At 46.3% G+C, this 21,533-nt stretch overlaps 1 protein-coding gene across 1 annotated transcript; it reads left to right on the top strand.

The window, feature by feature from the left end:
- Positions 1–16,075: 16,075 nt before the first annotated feature.
- Cd70 (CD70 molecule) lies at positions 16,076–20,362 on the top strand. The gene is made up of 4 exons (XM_037197988.1): positions 16,076–16,264; positions 16,297–16,413; positions 16,896–16,929; positions 19,882–20,362. The coding sequence occupies exons 1-4, from the start codon at positions 16,079–16,081 to the stop codon at positions 20,265–20,267; spliced, it is 723 nt and encodes a 240-aa protein (XP_037053883.1). The 5' UTR covers positions 16,076–16,078; the 3' UTR covers positions 20,268–20,362.
- Positions 20,363–21,533: the final 1,171 nt, after the last annotated feature.

Here is a 21,533-nt window from a genome sequence, read left to right as displayed (position 1 = left end):
CCGCCTAGAAGTTTCCTGCGGAGCAAGCTGAAAGCAGCCGAGGCTGGCTGGAGGCCCTAGGCTTCCAGAAGGAAATGGACGTCTTCCTGTTCCCGTGGTCCTCTGAGCTAATCCTCTCCGCCCTACCCCACCCCCTCACCTCCATGTCCCACCCCTGACCCTTCAGGATCCACAGGGGAACCCGGCTGTAGCTCAGAGGCTGCCGGTGGGGGAAGCCCTGCTCTTGGCACACGTCCCATAAAAGGTTAATTGGGCAACCCTGTGACGTCCCTGCCACTGCCATGGAATTCCAGAGGTGAATTTTTAATTTCTGTTCAGTTTGGCTCAGCCCAAGGTGTGGCGGACCAATCATGGAGGGCCTCTAAAAGGAGCTGTAAGCTCACCTCCCAGTTTGGAAACAAGACAGAAGATTCCCCAAGAACCAGAAAGCCTGCAGGGCTGGGGATGAAAGCCATGGCCTTGTATTACCTGTTAGGTAAGCGCCTAGACCGACCCTTATATCCCATAGAGACCCAGTCCCTCACTAGGAGATTCTAGCAGGGTGGGGCTAGCCTCCACTCCTGACCACATCCCCACCAGCTCTGGGGGGGGATTCTAGGTGGGGCTCCACCTGACCACGGTCAACTGACCACCTCACTGGGGAATTCTAGGCAGGGCTCTACCATGACCACCAGCCCAGCCCCCTCACTGGGGGATTTTAGGCGGGGCTCCACCCTGACCACGCCCCCAGCCCTCCTGGGGGATTCTAGGCGGGGCTCCACCCTGACCCACCGCACTGGGGGATTTAGGCGGGGCTCCACTGACCACGCCCCCAGACCCTCATGGGGGATTCTAGGCGGGCTCCACCCTGACCACGCCCCAGCCCTCACTGGGATTCTAGGCGGGGCCCACCCTGACCACGCCCCCAGCCTCCTGGGGATTCTAGCGGGCTCCACCCTGACACGCCCCAGTCCCTCACTGGGGATTCTAGGCGGGGCTCCCCCCTGACCACGCCCCCAAGCTCTCACTGGGGATTCTAGGCTGGGCTCCACCCTGACCATGCCCCCAGCCCTTCACTGGGGAATTATAGGCAGGGCTCCACCCCTGCCACCCCAGCCCTTCACTGGGGGATTCTAGGTGGAGGTGGGGGGATGGGAGTGGGGAATGAGGGGGTCCTTACTCCTGAGCCATGCCCCAAGCCCAGTGAGGGACATGAGGTGTGGATGAATCATGAATGGGCAACACTTGCCAACTATACACTAACCTAGCTCCCATCCTCAGGACTGCAAATAATAATAATAATAATAGATAAAAATAAATAAAGCACAATTTAACTCATTGGTACGTAGACTGTTTATGAAGTTCAAAGTCCTCCAGCTGTAGTTACCTGTGAATTTAATTTCCAGTGAGCTGGCTAGTTTATGTCAACTTAACACAAGTAGAGTGAGTTTAGAAGGGGGAACCTCAATTGAGAAAATGCTCCACCAGACCAGCCTGTGGGCAAGCCAATGATGCGGTTTTTCCGATTGACGGTCCATGTAGGAGAGTATAGTGAGAGACTCCACAGAGCCATTGCTCTTGGCTTGAATTCCTGAGTGTTAGCACACAGGCTTTTGATTAAAGTCCGTGATTGTTACCTTTTGATTAAAGTCAGTGGTTGTTACCTTTTGATTAAAGTCCATGATTGTTACCTTTTGATTAAAGTCCTTGATTGTTACCTTTTGATTAAAGTCCATGATTGTTACCTTTTGATTAAAGTCAGTGATTGTTACCTTTTGATTAAAGTCAGTGGTTGTTACCTTTTGATTAAAGTCGGTGATTGTTACCTTTTGATTAAAGACTCAGTGGTTGTTACCTTTTGATGAAAGTCAGTGATTGTTACCTTTTGATTTAAGTCGGTGATTGTTACCTTTTGATTAACTTCAGTGACTGTTACCTTTTTATTGAAGTCAGTGATTCTTATCTGAGTCCTTCCTGAAGGATTCCAGAGCTTTTGCAAAACTTAGTAATGGGAGAACCTGGCAAACCAGGAGGTCTCCTGGCTGAGGATTGCTTAGGCAAAAGTCTCCTTCGAACAACTCCAGATAAAAGGTTTTGATATGTGGAAATCGCTTGCTAAAAGTGTAAATTGTGTAACATTTTTTTAAAAAGTCTTTTTGGGAAGCAACAGGCATTTGGTCCCTCAGAGGCTGCAGAGTGAAAATTCATCTTGGAGTGACCCTTTTTCTTTGATGGACCCTCACAAAATAGAACACTGACACTTGGTGCCCAAAGTCTTGGAGAAAGGAGTGATCGGACACTCCAGGACTGAAGGTTAAAAGTGCACTCATGTGTGTGAGGACTCCAGGATTTGGCAGGGACATGGGGAATTTAAACTCCCCATCTCAGGAGCAACAACCTGTGCAATTGCTAAAATGCATGTTGGAAGAAAAAGCATTCACTGCACAGCTACAGCAAATATTAAAGATACAAACAAAATGGCTCCTGGGACAAGAACAAATCAAGGAAAAAGGAATCTTACCAACAGAAAAAGGGAAGTGTTTATGGTCATGTTCAGAAACTTGTAGATGTAACCAACCGTCTTACTAAATAAGAAACACAGAAACAATGTAAAAGAGAAAGCCGAGAGGTCAGAGCTCAGAGCAAAAATCTCACCCTTCCTCCTGCTGTCCCAGCTTCCCGAAAGAGAGCTATTTCCTGTATGTAAGTCGATTTTCCAGTCATTCTGCCTTCTCATTGGTTGTAAACCCAAACACATGACTGCCTCGTCACTGTCTGAATGTACAGCCCCCTAGGTCTTAAAGGCATATGTCTCCAATGCTGGCTGTATCCCTGAACACACAGAGATCTATGGGATTAAAGGCGTGTGCCACCACTGCCACACTCTGTCTATGGCTCTAATAGCTCTGACCCCCGGGCAACTTTATTTATTAACATACAATCAAAATCACATTTCAGTACAATTAGAATACCACCACAGAAACTTACAGAAATGATAGAGCTAAAGCGATTTAAAGAGCATATGGCATATGGGATGCATTTCCTATAGGTAAGACAAGATTTAAATAACTGGGCTGTCTAGTTAGAATAGAGTTATTCCCAAAGGTCGGAAGAAATTAATGCCAGCTGGAACTCACAGCTTCCTGACTGCAAGCTACCTGTCAGCTCTGTTGGTCAAGGGCTAGCCAGCCTGGAGCAGCAAGACCTGAGTTCCAAAGAACAGCCAAGCAGGCGGGGCTCCAAGGCTGCAGCAGGAGCCAGCACAGCCAGCCTGGGCTTAGAATTTTCATGTTTGCTTGTCTACTTGATTTTGGTTTAAATGTGTTTTGTTTTTCCCTCAGAGCAGGAACAATTCAATATTAAAGATCCCTTTGTAGGAATTTTTTTTTCCTAAGAGTGGGGAATGACTCAATATCATTGGTCCCTTCATGAGAGAAGAAATTAAAAACAAGTCCAACTTCTAGTACAAAACAGTCACAATCAGGGCATAAAGTACTAAGCCAATGCTGTTTAAATTTCCATAGACGCCAGGCGGTGGTGGCACACACCTTTGATCCCAGCACTTGGGAGGCAGAGGCAGGTGGATCTCTGTGAGTTTGAGGCCAGCCTGGTCTACAGAGTGACTTCCAGGACAGTCAGGGCTACACAGAGAAATCCTGTCTCAAAAAACAAACAAACAAAAAATGTTCCCATAGATATTAGTCATTCATTATATGGAGGAGGTTCTCTTCTCCTGATCGTCTGATTAATACTTGAATGAATGTTTAATTTTCCTAGTAAATGAACTAAGAGAACAAACCTCATGATTTTGAACTATATCCTTGGCTGTGCTCTCAACTGCTTTTGACTCCTGAGTGTTTGGCTCTGCTCTTTAAGCTTCTTTCTGGAAACTCTCCGTTAATTCTATAAAAGTCTAACACCTAAAATAGAGCAGGTCATTAGCTTATTAAATAATGTGGCTGCTAAGACAATAGCTCATAGAAATGGTCTCTTACTGGTAAAGAGCCTACAAAAATTATTTTTCCACTAAATAAAATGCAGGTAAATTGTTTGTGCAACACCGTTAATAATCCACAGGTCATGTTAACACATTACTTGGGATCTGTAAAAAAAGGATCCTCCTTTTGAGATTTTATAAAAATATTCCATGAATATTGCCCAAAGTTGAAGGGTTGGGCGTGTTTGCATATGCCCGGTGGACACTTCTGCCTAGTCAGTTCCAGGTCAAGATAGCCATTTCCAGGTGTGACCAGGATCCGTGACTTTGCATGTTTATGTAAGCACGCAACATGGCCATGTGATCTACATGCACACGTGGAGGAGTGACGTCAACCTGTGCACGCCCAGCCTTTAAAATCCGGCGCCATGTTCCCAGTTCCTTCTTCTTCTCCACACACGTGTATCTCCCACAGGCCTGTGCACTCTCTGTCCCTTTATCTTTAATAAAACTCTTATTAGCGAATTCTGTCTTGTTTCGTGACATTTCCTTGCAGGGTAAGAGCACAGTGCGGCCAATTAACTAACAAAAGTTACCTCTTAAAATCCTACAGAGATTGCTTTAATGCTTTTATAGATGGCTCTTGGAAAGGATAAAGAGAATGTTTACACGTATTCCACATGTTCCACGAAAAAGATTGTACCCACTCTGGGTTATAACAGTTCAGAAGTCTAACTTTGTTGTAATCCATCAGCTTTTATTAGATGGTTCTCAGCCACTGAATATTTTAACTAACTGCTGTTTATTTAAATTTGGATGACAATTTATTGGCTGGACTAAGAAGAATCAGTCTTATGGTCGTAATGGATAGCTTTAGAATCCCAGTTTGCACATCCTCACCCCTAATGGGTGTCTTTAAGGAAAACACAAAGTATTGGAAATGTAATGCTGCCTTAGATATAACAATGGAAAACATCTTACATTATCTCCACAAACTCCTTGTTATAAAATAATCACTGGGGTGTATGGTCTTCTTCCCCCAGAAACAGTGGGAATAATTTTGGGAAGAAGTAGTTTAATGTCTCAAGGATTTATTACCCACCCAGGAATTACAGATGAATATTACAAAGGAGAAATTAAAATTATGGCTTATGTAAAAGGACTATGCAGATAGAAGCTCAATTATTATTACTCCCATATGTTAAAGGTAAAGCAGCTCCAATATTTAGGACAGGAGGGTTTGGAAAGTATTTTGGGAAACTGTTATTAATGATGAGAGAGCAAAGTTAAAATTACAAGAAATGTCATTGAGATAAAAAGTTTGATGAACACAGGAACTGAGGGGTCTATAATTTCTCAAGACTCTTGGAATCCCAACTGGCCTTTACAAGAAGTCCCCACTCAGTTTTTAGGCATTGGAACCTTACTCAGATAAAACAGAGTGTGGAATGGATTAAATGTATAGATCATGAAGGACAAGTAGAAATGTTAAAGCCTTATGTGTCTGATACAGACATGGATTTATAGGGGAGAGATTTGTTACAACAGCGGGGAGCTAAAATATTCTTACAACTTCAGAAACGGCTTGTAAAATGATGTTTAAAATGGGATACATCCCTGGAAAAGGTATTGGAAGGAATTATCAGGGAAAACCACAGGCTACATAAGACAAGGACAGCAGCAGGACAAGGTAGGAATTGGCTACCCAGATTTGGAGTAGGGGCCACTGCCAGAAGCCCAAACGCTCTGCCTTTAAAATGTCTAACTAAAGCCGGGCGGTGGTGGCGCACGCCTTTAATCCCAGCACTCGGGAAGCAGAGGCAGGCGGATCTCTGTGAGCGAGGCAGCTGGTACAAGTGAGTTAAAAGCAAAGCTAACAAGAAAAGTCTCGAAAAACCAAAAAAAAAAAATGTCTAACTAATAAACCTGTATAGATGGAGCAGTGGCCTTTGACTAAAGAAAAATTACAGGCACTTGAACATCTAGTAAAAGAACAGTTAGATGCTAAACACATCGAGGAAACTACTAGTCCTTGGAATTCTCCTGCATTTGTAATAAAAAGGAAATCTGGAAAATAGCAAATGTTAACCAATTTGAGAGCTATAAACAAAATAATTCAACCTATGGGATCTTTGCGGCGGTCTCCTCTCAACCAGCGAGAAAGAACAACCACCACTCAAGGATTCTTCTCAGATCACACTTTATTGGAGAGCCTTTGATTAAGGGAGAGCTGTAAGCGAGGGGCCCCGAGCACTAAAAGCGGCTGCTTTATATAGGGAAAAGAGGCGCGGATCGCTCCTTTACTGGCTGAAATTAGCTTGCCACCACCAGGCACCACAGGATTGGTTAGGGACCAATATATAGCTTGCGCATGTGCAAGTCGAGGCAGCGTATTTCGTTGAAAGCATTGTCGTAGAAGTAATAAATCTTCAGAATGCAAGGAAGTCAGCGCCATCTTATAATGGCGATTGTCCCGGCTCCCTGCAGATCTTTACATCCTGAAATTCCTTTACCTTCTTTGTTACCTAAAAACTGGCCTGATAGTTATTGATTTGCAAGATTATTTCTTCACTATCCCTTAACAAGAACAAGATGTAGCAAAATTTACTTTTACAGTGCCTACTTATAATAATGCCCAGACTGTAAAGAGATATCAATGAAAAATCCTTCCTCAAGGAATGTTAAACAATCCTTTATGTCAATATTGTATATTGTATGCATCAACTACTGGAATTGGTTCATAAACAATTTCCTCAATCCATTATTAACCAATATATGGATAAAATTTTATTGGCTGCTGCTGCAAGTCACAAAAATATGAAGTAAGAATTCAACTGACTATGGCAAAGGCATTATCTAGAAGAATCAAGGAATTCTTCTAGAGGAAGCCAAGTCTCAAGGAGTATTTGCTGTTATTTGGCTTTTAATGTATTAGCTGTGTTCTGCTATGAATATCATGTGAGCTCTCATGGCTTCCCCAAGAACTTCTAAACAGTGTGGATTGATCATTCCTTGAGCATATACAATTAAGGTATTTGGAGACAGTCACATAGGCAAAGTTTCCTTCTGCTCCTTTTTAGCATTAGAATTAGATGTCTGCCTTCTGCAATAATCTCCTTTAGCAAGCATCCAAAGCCAGGGACAGCTCCAGACAAAGCATCTATGGATGAGTGGCAGACAGAATAGCTGGTCAGACCATCTGCTAGTCTTCTGAATTAAGATAACACCAATATGGAGATACCGTCTAGGCTAGGCAGAGGTTACATTCATAGCTTTGCTTCTTGTGCAAATTAATCTCAGACCTCCCTTTCTCTCACAGCCCCCAAATGGCACCTTAGAGCAGCTTACTTAGAACAAAAGGTTTTTCTTTTTTTTTTTTTTTTTTTTTTTTTTTTACATACCAGGTGCTTCAAGCTGTGACACAAGTCACCTAGCTATCAAGTACTCTCCACCTCTCACCAGAAATTGGTAACATAGAAGAAAAAGGCAGTTTTGTTTCAGTGACTCATGGACTCTTTTACTTAACCTCTCCTAAGATTGTAGTTTGAGCACATTTATGATAAACTCATAACGTTTCACTTAATCATTTCTAAGAATATATTTTGAGCACATAAATTCCCTTTCTGATTCATTCCAGGCCTGATTTGACCCACCTCCTTTATTCACTCCCCTTTGAGGTTGCAAATGAAGCTGACTATCACTGCTCTTGTGGGGACCTTGAAAGCCTTGCATTGTGTTGTCAAAGTTGGCTGCTTGTAAGGCTTTAGACCAGTTCCTAGAGAGGAACCAGAAGGAACGGAGATGGAGAGGAACAAAGATGAAGATGAGGACGAGATGGAAAGAACTTAGTTAGAACCATGAGAGGACAGGAGGAAAAGGGACAGAGAGGAGCTAAGTATGAGAACAGAATTGAAGCTGTGGAGATAGAATTTTGTGAAGAATAAAGTGAGTGGACTAAAGAGCTCAGTGTACTTTGGTTCATTCCCTCGGGTTATTTCTCACCATTGGTTGTTAGCATCTCTTCTGAAAACCCTGGGAAGAGACTGTTAGAGGCCTGACCCCAATAGTCTTTGATAGGCTACTTCCAATACAGGTACCTTGGAAAGAATGTTTAATGAAATACAAAGGATTTTGCCTTGTTGGGGCATATGGATTGCTCCTGAAAAGATACAAAGAGGAGATTATCTTAATTATTTAATATTTAAATTAAGTAAACAGAAAATCCAGCCATAAAAGGTACAGGTTAAAAAAAAAAGATCGATTATACTCTCTTTATGATTTATTGGGTGATATTGACTGGTTTTGGCCTACCATTGGACTGACTACTCAAGAATGAAGTAATTTTTAAAAATTTTGCAAGGTGACGAGGATTTAAATATTCCAAGGCATTTAACAGATGAACCGGAAAAGATGTTGGTCTAAGTAAAACAGAAATTTCAAAATGCCTATATAGATTGATTAACTCTCACAACTGAGTGTATTTTAGTAATTTTACCTTCTATTCATTCCGCTACTGGACTCATTATGCAAATGGAAGGTAATATTTTAGAGTGGATATTTTTAGCCCAGAAAAAGAGTAAAAAGTGTAAAACATATATATAGAAGGTTTCTGAATTAATCATAAAGAGAAGAATAAGATTTCACCAATTGTCTGGAATGGACCCAACTGAGATAGTAGTGCCCTACACTAATCCTTAAATTATACAACTGTGGGTGATTAATGATGACTGGTAAAGAGCCTGTAGCAATTATTTAGGAGAAATCAACAACCAATGCCCCAAAAGTAAACAGATTCAGTTTATAAAAAGAACTGAATGGATTCTTCCCTGCACAGTGAAAAGAACTCCTATTTCTGGGGCTCTTACATTCTATACTGACACAAATGAATTAGGAACGACTGGTTATAAGGTAGGAAATGTAAGTAAAGTAATTAAAAGTCCAAAAATCAGAGTTATATGCCATTCTAATGCTTTCATTAGACTTTAATGAATCTTTTAATATAATTACTGAGTCTCAGCCTGCTGCAGGGGTTGTATTATATAGAGAGAAACTGCTGATAATCAGAAATTCCTGATAATTCAAAATTAACTTTGCTACCCATGCAACTGCAACAAGTAATCCAGGACACAAATTATCCACCATGTATCTATCCCTCATATTCAGTCTCATAGTGGATTGCCTGGGGCATTAGCAAAAGGAAATGAAAAAGTTGATCAATTAGTGATGGGAAATGTGTTAGAAGCTTTAGAATTTCATAGAAAACATCATGTTAATAGTAGAGGCTTATAGAAAGTATTTTTCCATTACCTGGCAACAAGCTAAAGAAATTATTAAAAACTGTCCTACTTCTTCTTAGTATAATCAAGTTCCTTTACCTGCAGGAAGTAATCCTAAAGGTACACAAAGAAATGAAATGTGGCAAATGGATGTATTTCATTTAACAGAATTTGAAAAATTAAAATTTATTCATCATACCATTAATACATACTTTGGATTTCAATGGGCATCTGCCTTAAGTTCTGAAAAGGCTGACTCTATAATTAGACATTTATTTGAGAAAGTGGCTATAATAGACATACTGATACAAATTAAAACTGATAATGCCCCTGCTTATGTTTCCAGTAAAATGAAACAATGTTTTACACATTATAACATAAAATACATTACAGGGATACAGGACAAACAATTGTTAAAAGATCTAATTGCACTCTAAAAGAAATGCTTATAAATCAGAAGGGAGATATGAGGACTCCCAGGGATTGGCTGCAAAATGCTTCACTGACTTTAAAATTTAATGCTAATGAAGCAGGGACAACAGCTGCAGGAAGCCGCTGGACTGCAGAAAAAAAAATTGCTGAATTGAGTCAGCCCGTGCATTATAAGATATTTTAACATCAAAATGGAAACCAGGGAAAGTGTTATGATGGGGCTGAGGATATGCTTATGTTTCTGCAGGAGACAAAAACTTGTGGATACCATCGAAATTGATAAAAATCCAACATGAGCAAGTCTCTTAGACACTTTGGCTGCTGACATGGGTGACCGGACATGGAGAGAAGTGATACAGAAAGACTTTGAAGTGGATGGCTGATCTTCCCACCTCAGGACAGCTTAAGAATCTCTTTGACAAAGGGGGAGCATTAGTCTGACTGGCTGGAAAACCTCTGAGTGCACAACTTTGTTCCTTGCTCTGCTATCTGTGATAACTATACAGGTAACAGGGCCAACTATACATATCGGGCCTATGTTTCTAATCCTCCAATTAACATAGGAGTAAGTTGGGAAGATGTGGATATTCCTGTGGTGGTTAATGAATCTTCTTGCCTACCTGGTCCATATGAAAACCAAGGTCCTGCCAATCTATGGAGGGAGGTAAAGAAATTAGGAATTATACTGCAGGGATGCAAGGAATTCCTGTTTGTATGAGTAATGTGATGTAACCTTTCAAGTGTGGCTATCTATAGTTAATGCTACCCAGGATTTTCTCAAGTTTTATGTTCTTCATGCATCTGGTTCTAGAAGACAGGAGATTAATGCTACTAGTTCCACAAAATCTACTGTCTGGTGAGATGTGGGTTATCAACAAAGAATCTGACTGGGTACACTGGCAACCATGTAAAGGTGAGAAACCCCAAGTGCTAATTAATATCTGCCACGGAGGTGTCATCGACTGGAACCCTTATGGCTTCCTTCAAGGAAAACATTCTCACTCAGAATCAAGATAGCATAGATATAGTTCAAATGGGACTGTGGAAATTAGCTCTGCTGTCAATGAACCTATTCAACGGCATGGAGTTGGAATGTCAAGTCCTCTCCTACAATTTGGCAATTCAGTTCAGACTAACTTGAATGATTTAGCAAGTGCCTTCCACCCTCTCAAAGCGTGGGAAGGAATCTTAAGGAATCTTAAACATTAAGGATGAATTTGTCATTTAGACTAAATCAAAGCCATCCTTTTATAGTATGTGTACCATTACCTTATTTGCTACTGAAGGGGCCTGTACAATGGCACCCTAATAATTACAGCATCACTTGTGAACACTGTAACCTTCATACCTGTGTTAATTCTAGTATTTTTAAATGTAGCCTCTGAAAGTTTCTACATTCTAGAGCAAGGCCAGCAGTCTGGATGCCAGTGAATTCGTCAAGGCCATGGCAAGACTCATCTGTGATGACCATAGTGCAGAAGCTCACTGAAAGAATATTATGAAGAACACATTGAATGCTTAGACTGATTATTGCAATAGTTATGGGCATTGTTGCATTGGCTGCCACTGCTACAGCAGCTGGATTGGCCCTTCATAAAGAAAGCCAAACTGCTGAGTTCATTAGAGACTGGCACAAACAATCTCCAGAACTTTGGACTCAACAAAAATAAAATAGTGAAATAGTTAATGAAATAGCTGATTTGAGACAGGCTGTTATATGTTGGGGTATCATTTGAAATATTGAAGAAGCAGATAAAATTAAAATGTGATCGGGGCCGGGCGATGGTGGCGCACGCCTTTAATCCCAGCACTCGGGAGGCAGAGCCAGGCGGATCTCTGTGAGTTTGAGGCCAGCCTGGGCTACCAAGTGAGTTCCAGGAAAGGCTCAAAGCTACACAGAGAAACCCTGTCTCGAAAAACCAAAAAAAAATAAATAAATAAATAAAAATAAATAAAAATAAATAATAAATAAAAAAAATGTGATCGGAATGTTACATCCTATTGTATTACACCTTTAAGGTTCAATGATAGCAACCCTGACTTGGAAAAGTTTAAGATGCATTTGATGGGTCACCCTAATTCTTCCTAAATGATTTATAACTTACAGCAAGAAATTAAGGAAACTTTTTCAAAAGGGTTACCTCGTGTGACAGGAATGGATGTTATGGAAAGCCTTGCAGATACGATAGCCTCCTCCGATCCTGTACATCACTTAATAGATTTCTTGTTCTAGTGATTGTTATCCTTGTTCTAGCAGTAATAACTTTTATTGGCTTTAAAAATGTATTTTGGCTTATTTGCATAAGATCATGAAACAAAACAATAGGAAAAAAGGCCATATTTACTGTAAGGCTACATAATCTTCAACATAATTAATTATAGCTTAAACAGAAGAGGCACATGCAGGGAAGGATTCCACAGAGCCATTGCACTTGGCTTGAATTCCGGAGTGTTAGGGCCCAGGCTTTTGTTTAAAGTTGGTGATTGTTACCTTTTGATTAAAGTTGTGATTGTTACCTTTTGATTGTAGTCAGTGGTTGTTACCTTTTGATTAAAGTCAGTGGTTGTTACCTTTTGATTAAAGTCGGTGATTGTTACCTTTTGATTGTAGTCAGTGGTTGTTACCTTTTGATTAAAGTCAGTGGTTGTTACCTTTTGATTAAAGTCAGTGGTTGTTACCTTTTGTTTAGTCAGTGATCTTGGCCACCTCCGGGACGAGACCAGAACAACCGAACATTCTGCTGGAGGCCAACCCAGGGCCCAGCTGCAGATCCTGCAAAGCCCAACAACTTGGAGTATTGGTGAGATTGCCCTACTGATCAACCTGTTTAGCTGAGATCCATTCCGGAGAGGTTTCAGAAGCCTGCAGCCTGCAGTCTGAGGAAACAAGATCAGCTGGGGAGTTGGCTAGCAAGCAAAACTCGACCTGAGAACACAAAAGAAGGCGCCGCCCAGCCACCGAACCAGGTCACCAGAATCATAAGCCCACCCTACACTAACTGGGAATGGGTAAGGCCCCATCTCTGGACCAGCAGACCAGGTCTCTAGCCCCTAGGCCCTACCCATCGGAGTCCCAGGGACCAGGCAGCTACCTTTCCCTGCTCCATCACCAAAAATAAATTAATTAATTAATAACCAGCCCCTTCGAACCCAGCAACCACTGGAACCATAAGCCCACCCTGCATCAATTGGTAACAGCTGCTCCCTGAGACAGACCCCACTAATACTGATTGGACTAAGCTGCTCTCGGAGAAACAGAGCCCAACAACACTGATTCGACCAAGAACTCCTAGTGAACCAAAACTAACAATTAGAACAAGAGGGGCACCCTCAGACACAGACACCACCTACACTAAGCAGAGAAAGAGATGAGTAGACACCAGTGCAAAAATACAGGCAACAACATAAAGACCTATATGGCAACATCAGAACCTAGCGATTCTACACCTGCAAAACCTGAACATACCAAGGCAGAAGAAGCAGGAGAAGCAGAAGGAATCAATCCTAAAAATGACTTAAAGAAGATGATAGATGCCCTTAGAGAGGAAACGAAAAACTCCCTTAAAGAGGAAATAAAAAATTCCCTTAAAGAAATGGAATAAAATCAGTGATTTTTTTTTTTTTATTTTGGTTTTTCGAGGCAGGGTTTCTCTGTGTAGCTTTGCGCCTTTCCTGGAACTCACTCTGTAGCCCAGGCTGGCCTCGAACTCACAGAGATCCGCCTGGCTCTGCCTCCCGAGTGCTGGGATTAAAGGCGTGCGCCACCACCGCCAAGTCAGTGATTCTTATCTGAGTCCTTCCTGAAGGATTCCAGAGCTTTTGCAAAACTTAGTAATGGGAGAACCTGGCAAACCAGGAGGTCTCCTGGCTGAGGATTGCTTAGGCAAAAATCTCCTTCAAACAGCTCCAGATAAGAGGTTTTGATTTGTGGAAATCGCTTGCTAAAGGTGTAAACTGTGTAACAATAAGGATGCTTTTTAGGAAGCAGTGAGCTGTCAGTCCACCAGAAGCTGGGTCACCCTGCTGCTTTTGCTGAGCCCAAAGTCATCTTAGAGTAACCCTTTTCCTCCATGGACCCTCTCAGAACATGCACAGGAGGGGCCGGCACATTATGCACTTCCGTTCAGATGGTCCTAAGTGTACAAGAAGGCAGACTGAGCAAGTCAGTAAGCAGCGCTCGCTTCTCCTCGGCTCCCTCCTCAGTCCTGCCCTGCCTTCCCTCAGTGATGAGGAACTGTGAGGTGAAATTAACCCATCCCTCTCCAAGTTGTTTTGGTCCTGGTGTTCACCACAGTAATAGAAACCCTATCGTGAAAACAGCCCACACATCAGATGGCTTAAAGCCCCCAAAGCTTTAAGAAATGACTTAGCAATTACAAGTACTTGCTGTTCTTGCAGAGGGTCCAAGTTTGGGTCCAAGGACCCACATCTGGCAGCTCTCAACCACCTGTAACTCCAGCTCCAACACCATCTTTTTTTTTTTTGCACTCATGTGTGCATGCACACACACACACACACACACACACACACACATTCATACACATAATTAAAGATTTTTTTTAAAAAAAAACTGTTGTATAGGTTAGGACTCTGAAACAAGCTATCAGGGAGGCCACACTCCCTCTGAAGGCTGGAGGAGAGAGTCACTCCATCCTCTCGAGTGGTGGCTGTACCCTGCTTAGCTCTTCACAGGTCCCAAGTCCCTACTTCCCAGGTGTCTTTTCACGCCATGTGCAAGTGTGCACGTGTAGGAGACAGAGCGCACTGCCTCCTGCAGTTGCATGCAGAGGCAGATGGTTGACACCAGATGCTTTCCTCTCCTGCCCTGCACCCAGGTTTCTCACTGAGCCCAGAGCTCTGCATTTCAGCTAGGCTGGGCACTGAGCTGCCAAGGTCCTTCTGTCTCTGCCTCCCAGCAGACTGCAGTAACAAGCAGGCATTGCTGTACCCCACTTTCAGAGATCAAACTCGGGGGTTCTCATGCTTGCTTAACAAGGCCTTTACCCACTGAGCCATCTCCCCAGCCCACTTCATATTTTTAAAAGGTTGGTTTATTTTATTTATGTGTATGGGGAGGGTAAGTGCACATGAGTACAGGTGCCCATGGAAACCAGAGATGCCAAATCCTTCTGGAACTGGAATTCCAGATCTTTCTTAACCACTTGACATGGGTGCTTGGAACTGAGTCCTCTGGAAGGGACTAGATCTTAACTACTGAGACATCTCTCTAGCCCCATGTTAACTGGACTACACCTGAAATTCAGGGGCCACTGTCCAACAAGTTTCCCCCAAAACAGGATATGAAGGTAGTAGTGGTCACCTCTAAGCTGGGTCAGTTCAAACCTGTTTCAGAGGCAACCTCTTCCCAATGCCCTTTTCTCTAGTGAACGTCTGAACTTCAGGGGAACTTGAGGTAGTAGATGTGTCCGACATCTTATAGAACAGACATGAAGAACACAATGCTCTCTTGGAGTGCCCACCCAGGGGAGGCCCAGGGGAAGGGAGACCAGGGACAGGAGAGATACAAGCCGCAGGCCTGCCAGGCTGGGCAGCCACTGCCTAGCTCAGCTCCCTCTCTCCAAGGAGGGTTGTCTTGCCTCTTTGCTAGCTCTAAGTGAACTATCAGCTGCTCTGTGTCGTCGTCGTCGTCGTCGGTGGGACCCTGTTTGCCTGGAGCAGCGACAACTTACCCAAAAGCCACAGGAAGAAGAGGGGTCTCAGGCCCCTCCTCGTGTCCATGACGAACCTTGCCGGGCCATCTTGGCCTCGTAATCACAGCTGCAGTAAATTCATGAATGCAACAGCTGTGTCTCCTTTCAAACAGGGTCATGTTCTCAGCTTCCGGGGGACATGAACGGAGGGGCCAGCAGCTATTGGATAAGCTAGCCATCAGGACAAGTCAGGTGTGGTGACTCACACCCAAAGTCAGAGGATGAGTCAGAGGCCAGCCTGGGCTACAAGTTCCACATCTGCCTGGGCTGCTTGAGAGATGCAGGCAACTCTGGGCAACATGACAAGTTCTAGGCCAGCCTGGGCTATATAGTGAGTTCCAGTGTGAGATGCTTATAAGGGCCCGCATGGAAGTGTCTATAGTCATGTTCAAATATTTGGGGGAGCACGCGGGATCCCTGGATGCAGACGCTTCCTAATTTCCTAGCAACCCAGCCCAGTACTGAATCACTAATAGATACTCAATAAACGGTTTGTTGAATGAATGAATGAACACCAGGGCTGGGTACAGAATGTTTTGTGCCTGAGGGACAGGCTGGGGCGGGCCTGTTTGTAAGATGGCAGGGGTGCCACAAGCTCGGGGGATTTCCCTATCACTGTGAAGAGACCCAGTTCTTCCCCTGCGTCGGACATCCCCGTTCTAAGGGCAGGTCAGGGCCGGCCACAAGAGCTCAAGTGAGGAGGCTGCAGCTTCCTGCTGTCTTCTGGCCGTCGCCATCAGAGGATGCAGCGCCCGCTAGCAAGGATGGTGGAGGAAGGTCGCCCTTGCCCCTGGGTGCTGTTCCGCCCGAGCTGGAACACCTTCCTGCGCTTCGGCCTCCTGATGGTGTTGATTCTTTTCATCTCCTGTTTGATCTACTGTGTCCTCTTCCGGAGGCAGCAGCAGCAGACGCAGCTGGAGCCACTTGAGGTGAGAGGGGGCGAGAAGGGGGAGGAGGGGAGACAGGAACTCAAGCACTCTGCAGGGGCCCGGACAGGCTCGGGAAGGATGCGCAGGAGCGCAAGCAAAGGACGCGAAAAAGAGGCAAAATCGGAACGAAATGGGTCGAAAAGAGGAAGGTGAGATAGACAGAAGACAGGAGAGGCCGAGCAGGGAGGGCAGGCCGGTCTCAGCTGCCCGAGAGCGCACGGGGGATCCCGGGCTGGGAAAGATGCAGCCTTGAGCGGCCGGGATGACCCAGCCGGGCTCCCGGCGTTCCCCCACCACGCCCGGGTAGGCGCAGATGCTGCTGGGAACCTCACTAGTGCAGGGGGGCGGGGAGCTTCCCGGGGCTGAAAGGTCCCGCAAGTGGTGGGGAGGATGGCCTGAGCCCCCCGCCCGACCCCGGTTCCAGGAAAACAAACCAGTAATTTTTTTTTAGCGATCTTGTAACTGCAACTTCGCACGGGTCTGGATAAGACTTTACAACGAAAAACTAGCAAAATAGGCCGGTGGGAATGCAGCATGGACGGCAGCAAGCAGGCACACAGAGAACCCCGAGAGTCTCTCAAGCTGTGGGCACTCATGAGCTTTTTCTGTTTTCCGGTATTTTTTTTTCCAGGCGCATGTAGCCGAGTTACAGCTGAATCTCACAGGTAAGGCTGGAAATCCAGTGGGGTGGGAGGTGAGGACAAGAAAGGGGGGGAGGGGAGGAGAAAGGGAGGGAGGGAAGAAGAGAGGGAAAGAGAGAAAGAAGGAGGGAGAGAGGGAGGGAAGGAGGGAGGGAGGGATGGAAGGAGGGAGGGAGGGAGGGAGGAAACATAGGAAAGGAGTGGCCCCTGGCTCGGCCTGAGTTGGTAGACCCAGCACCCAGGAGGCCCTGGGTTCTATCCTCAGCACCACATGAGCCAGGCTGCTGGTCCACACTTGTCATCCCAGCATTTGGGCAACAGAGGCAGGAGGGTTAGGAGTTCGAGGTCATCCTCTGCTACACTGGGAGTTTGAAGCCAGCCTGGGATCATCTAGGGGTAGGGGGGAGAAAGCAGTATGGGATGTGACTCAGTGGTTACAGCGCTGCCTGGCTCACCAGCCCAGCACCACATAAACCAGATGTGGTGGTGCACGCTGCCATCCCAGCACAAGGAGGCACAAGCAGGAGGAACGGGAATTAAAGGAGTTCAAGGCCAGTCTGGGCTCAAGAGGCCGTGTCTCATAAGAAATTGAGAAAGGGAGAGAGAGAGAGTAAAAGGAGGTAGAGAGAGGCTCCTAAAATAGGGACGCATGATTCCAGGAACACACCACTTCAGTCATCCTCTCCTTTCCTCACAAAGTTCACACACAACACAAGCAGCTGCGATGATCCAGCTACTCACATCCCTTTGTTTTCTCCGCACCTGGTGTATGCAACTTGTGTACAAGAAGGCTGCATCTTAGTGAAAGGGACAGGGGAGGAGTGGTCAGAGTGGAGCCCCGCCTAGAATCCCCAGTGAGGGGCTGGGGGCGTGGTCAGGGCGGAGCCCCGCCTAGAATCCCCAGTGAGGGGCTGGGGGCGTGGTCGGGGTGGAGCCCCGCCTAGAATCCCCCAGTGAGGGGACTGGGGGCGTGGTCAGGACGAAGCCCCGCCCAGAATCCCCAGTGAGGGGCTGGGGGCGTGGTCAGGGTGGAGCCCCGCTAGAATGCCCCAGTGAGGGGCTGGGGCGTGGTCGGGGTGGAGCCCCGCCTAGAATCCCCCAGTGAGGGGATGGGGGCGTGGTCAGGGTGGAGCCCCGCTTAGAATCCCCCGTGAGGGGCTAGGGGCGTGGTCAGGGTGGAGACCCGCCTAGAATCCCCCACTGAGGGGCTGGGGGAGTGGTCTGGGTGGAGCCCCGCCTAGAATCCCCCACTGAGGGGCTGGAGGCGTGGTCAGGGTGGAGCCCCGCCTAGAATCCCCAGTGAGGGGCTGGGGGCGTGGTCGGGGTGGAGCCCGCCTAGAATCCCCCAGTGAGGGGCTGGGGGCGTAGTGAGGGGCTGGGGGCATGGTCAGGGTGGAGCCCCGCCTAGAATCCCCCAGTGAGGGGCTGGGGGCGTGGTCAGGGTGGAGCCCCGCCTAGAATCCCCCAGTGAGGGGCTGGGGATGTCACTTAGTGGCAGAGTCCTTTCAAAACATAAGGGAGATTCTGGGTTCTGTGGCACTCCTACAAACACGCCAAGGAAAACACAAGGGCTGAAGACTAGGCAAAGCAAACTAAGCCGAAATGGTACTTGTGGCATGCTAGGATTGGATCTGTCCTTCAAAGTCAGGCCCTATGGGGTATGGTGATGCACATCTGGCATTCAAGCCCTCAGGAGTCTGGGCAGGGGCATTGCAAGTTCTGGGCCAGCTCAGGCTACAAGCAAAATTTTGTCTCAAAATTTAAAAACATCTGGTAGTAACATTAGTACTTAGATAAGTACCGTGGACCTTGATACTAATAACCAACTAACCATTACTTTAATAAATCCGTCCTGTCTGGGCATGCTGGTACAGTCATCATTCTAGTACTCAGCAGCCTGAGAGGCAGGAACATCAGGAACATGAGGGTACCCTGTATAGCAAGATCCAGCCTCAAAATCAATAACTAATTAAAGGGATCCCCCCTCCCCCCCTCCCCCCAGTTAGCTGCTGTGATTGGCAATCAAGGTCTTTGTATCAACAGTCTCATGACTTTTTTCATTTCTGGAACAAAATAACAAACCAAGTAACAGACGGAAGCAACATAAGGAAGGGCCGGCTTCTGTCAGCTAGGCTGGCAGCTGAAGGCTGTAGACCATCCTGGAGGGGGAGGCTGAGACCAACAGATATTTCACATCCTGCCAGGAAGTAGACAGAGGAGCATTCGGCTCTTTTTCCTTTGTATTCCTCCACATGGCATGGTGCCTCCCACCTTCGGGGTGTGTCTTCCCACCTCAGTTACCATCATCTATATAACTGGTGACAGATTTGTTTCCGCTGTGATTCTAGACCTCAGCTGACCATCTAAGGAGCCATCACAAGGATAGTTAATGAGGGACTTTGCTAGGTCCCTTCTTCATCCGGGTAGAAGGGGTAACATGTCCAGCCCATGACCAGTTTCCCCTCACCCAGGCAACATGGCTATGCTGGCCCAAACCCTTGCGGTCCTCTGAGCTGGGCCCAGGGTATTACTGGAGAGGGAGCAAGAGGGACGGGAATTTGGTGGGACCCAGAGGCAACTCCCAGGCATCAGAGCAGCACAGGGGGGAAGAGGGGGGGCCACAGAGCTAGGTGTTCCCTGGACCATGTCTCTCTGGTTCTCTCTCTCCTCTGTCCATCTGTCTTTCCATACACGTGTGTTTGCATCTCTCTGATGTGTGTGTGTCCATCTCTCCCTCTCTCCACCATATCTTTGCATATCGCTCTCTCTGCATCTCTCATTCTCTCTCATCAATATCCTCTTTTCTCCGTCTCTCTGCCTCCCTGGCATCAAGTGTGCCCATCCATCCATCTCTCTTCTCTTTTTCTTCTCCCTTCCTTTAAGTTCTTCACCTCTCTTCCTCCACGTCAGTCCCGGGTTCTAAATCTCACTGCCTGTCTAGCCTCGGTTCTCATCCCTTTCACCTTTTGCCCCCAGTTCCTCGGAAGGACCTTACGCTGCACTGGGAGGCCGGTCCAACCTTGGGAAGATCCTTCACTCATGGACCAGGGCTGGAGAAGGGACGGCTCTATATCCGTCGTGATGGCATCTACAGGCTGCATATCCAAGTGACACTGGCCAACTGCTCTGCGGCATGCAGCACCGTGCAGCCCAGGGCCACCGTGACTGTGAGCATCTGCTCCCCCGCCGCCCACAGCATCAGCCTGCTGCGCCTGCACTTTGGACAGAGCTGCACTGTGGCATCCCAGCGCCTGACTCGCCTGGCCGTCGGGGACGTCCTCTGCACCAACCTCACCCTGCCTCTGCTGCCCTCCCGCAACACTGACGAGACTTTCTTCGGCGTTCACTGGGTATACCCCTGACCACAACTCCTGCATGGATTGTGGGGCTTTTAAATTGTTCTCTTACTTTGTGAATAGTAATTTTTATTCATTGCAAATTCTACATATTTATAAATGTATAATACACATATCTGTCGGTTGGTACTTCCGTCCATCTTCCGCCTCCCATCACCCCATCTCCCTCTCAGCTTCATGTCCTTTTTAAAATTTTATTCCCCCTCCCCCTCCCCTTCCGATGACTGACGACAGCCTCAGGGTGGGAAGGGAGCAAAGCCCCCCTGCAATAGGTCACAGCTAGGCCCCGCCTCCAAGGAGTCCTCCATGTCCCAAAATAGCCCACCAGCTCTTTCCATGGAATAGGGAGGGACCTGAGGCCAAAGGAGGGAAAACCCTGGAAACTTCGGGAGGGGGTCTTGGAAATGTCAAAAGTTAAAGAGGCCTGGAAGACATCTCTCCCCAGCAACATCTTTACCCAAGACCAGGCGTGTGCTGCATTCTGTTCTCAGCACTTGCAGTTTGCTTGCGAGATGACGTGGTTGTTTTGAGACAGGTTCTCTCTTGGAACTGGAACCGGAAGCTCGCCCATTGGGTTAGACTAGGCTGGCGGATGAGCTTCCCGAGTTCCTCCTGTCTCTACCTCCCCAGGACAGGAGTTTTTCCGAGTTCCTCCTGTCTCTACCTCCCCAGGACAGGAGTTACAGACAGGCCCCATCACACACACGTGTACAAGGCTGCTGGACCTCTGAACACAGGTCTGTCCAGCCCCTCTACTTCTTGGTCCTATCCAACGGGCTGTCCAGTGCCAATGTGTGGATTCTGGGAACATGTTCATTTAGACCATAGCAAGTATTCACAGCTGGAAATGGGGAGTGGATTATAGGGAAACCCTGTTCTCTGCTGTGTTCCAGTTAATCTAAACCATAAAAGGATCTGTTCTTAGGTGAAATAAAAATGACCTCAGTGGAAACAAACTGTTATGGGAAAAGGGCTCTGACTTTCAGAGTCTGAGCACCAGTGGGTTAATAAGGCCAGAGGTTCTAGCGGGGATCTCCAGAGTCCACACCAGATGATGTCAACAGGTACAGCTCTGAAACTTCCCCTTCGGTGACACCCAACTGTGGAGGAGCTTGATTTAGGATACTAATAAGCAAAAGCTGACGAAGAGCACGGGCTGGGAGTATTACTCAACTGTGAAGAGGAACGGCACTCAGATACAGCCGGGTCCGTCAAACTCAGGACTCCGCAGGCTGCGGGCTTGCTCATGGGCTGTCCCTGGAGTCCAGATCC

This window comes from Peromyscus leucopus, chromosome 22 (genome assembly GCF_004664715.2).
Source record: "Peromyscus leucopus breed LL Stock chromosome 22, UCI_PerLeu_2.1, whole genome shotgun sequence".
Classification (NCBI taxonomy): Eukaryota; Metazoa; Chordata; class Mammalia; order Rodentia; family Cricetidae; genus Peromyscus; species Peromyscus leucopus.
Note: the sequence above shows the minus strand (reverse complement) of the source record. Positions and strands in the feature narration are given on the sequence as shown.

Coding starts and splice junctions, on each gene's coding strand:
- Cd70 (XM_037197988.1), top strand. CDS start 16,079: ATGCAGCGCCCGCTAGCAAGGATGGTGGAGGAAGGTCGCCCTTGCCCC. Junction 16,414..16,895: donor AATGGGTCGAAAAGAGGAAG/GTGAGATAGACA, acceptor TTTTTTTTCCAG/GCGCATGTAGCCGAGTTACA. Junction 16,930..19,881: donor GTTACAGCTGAATCTCACAG/GTAAGGCTGGAA, acceptor TTTTGCCCCCAG/TTCCTCGGAAGGACCTTACG.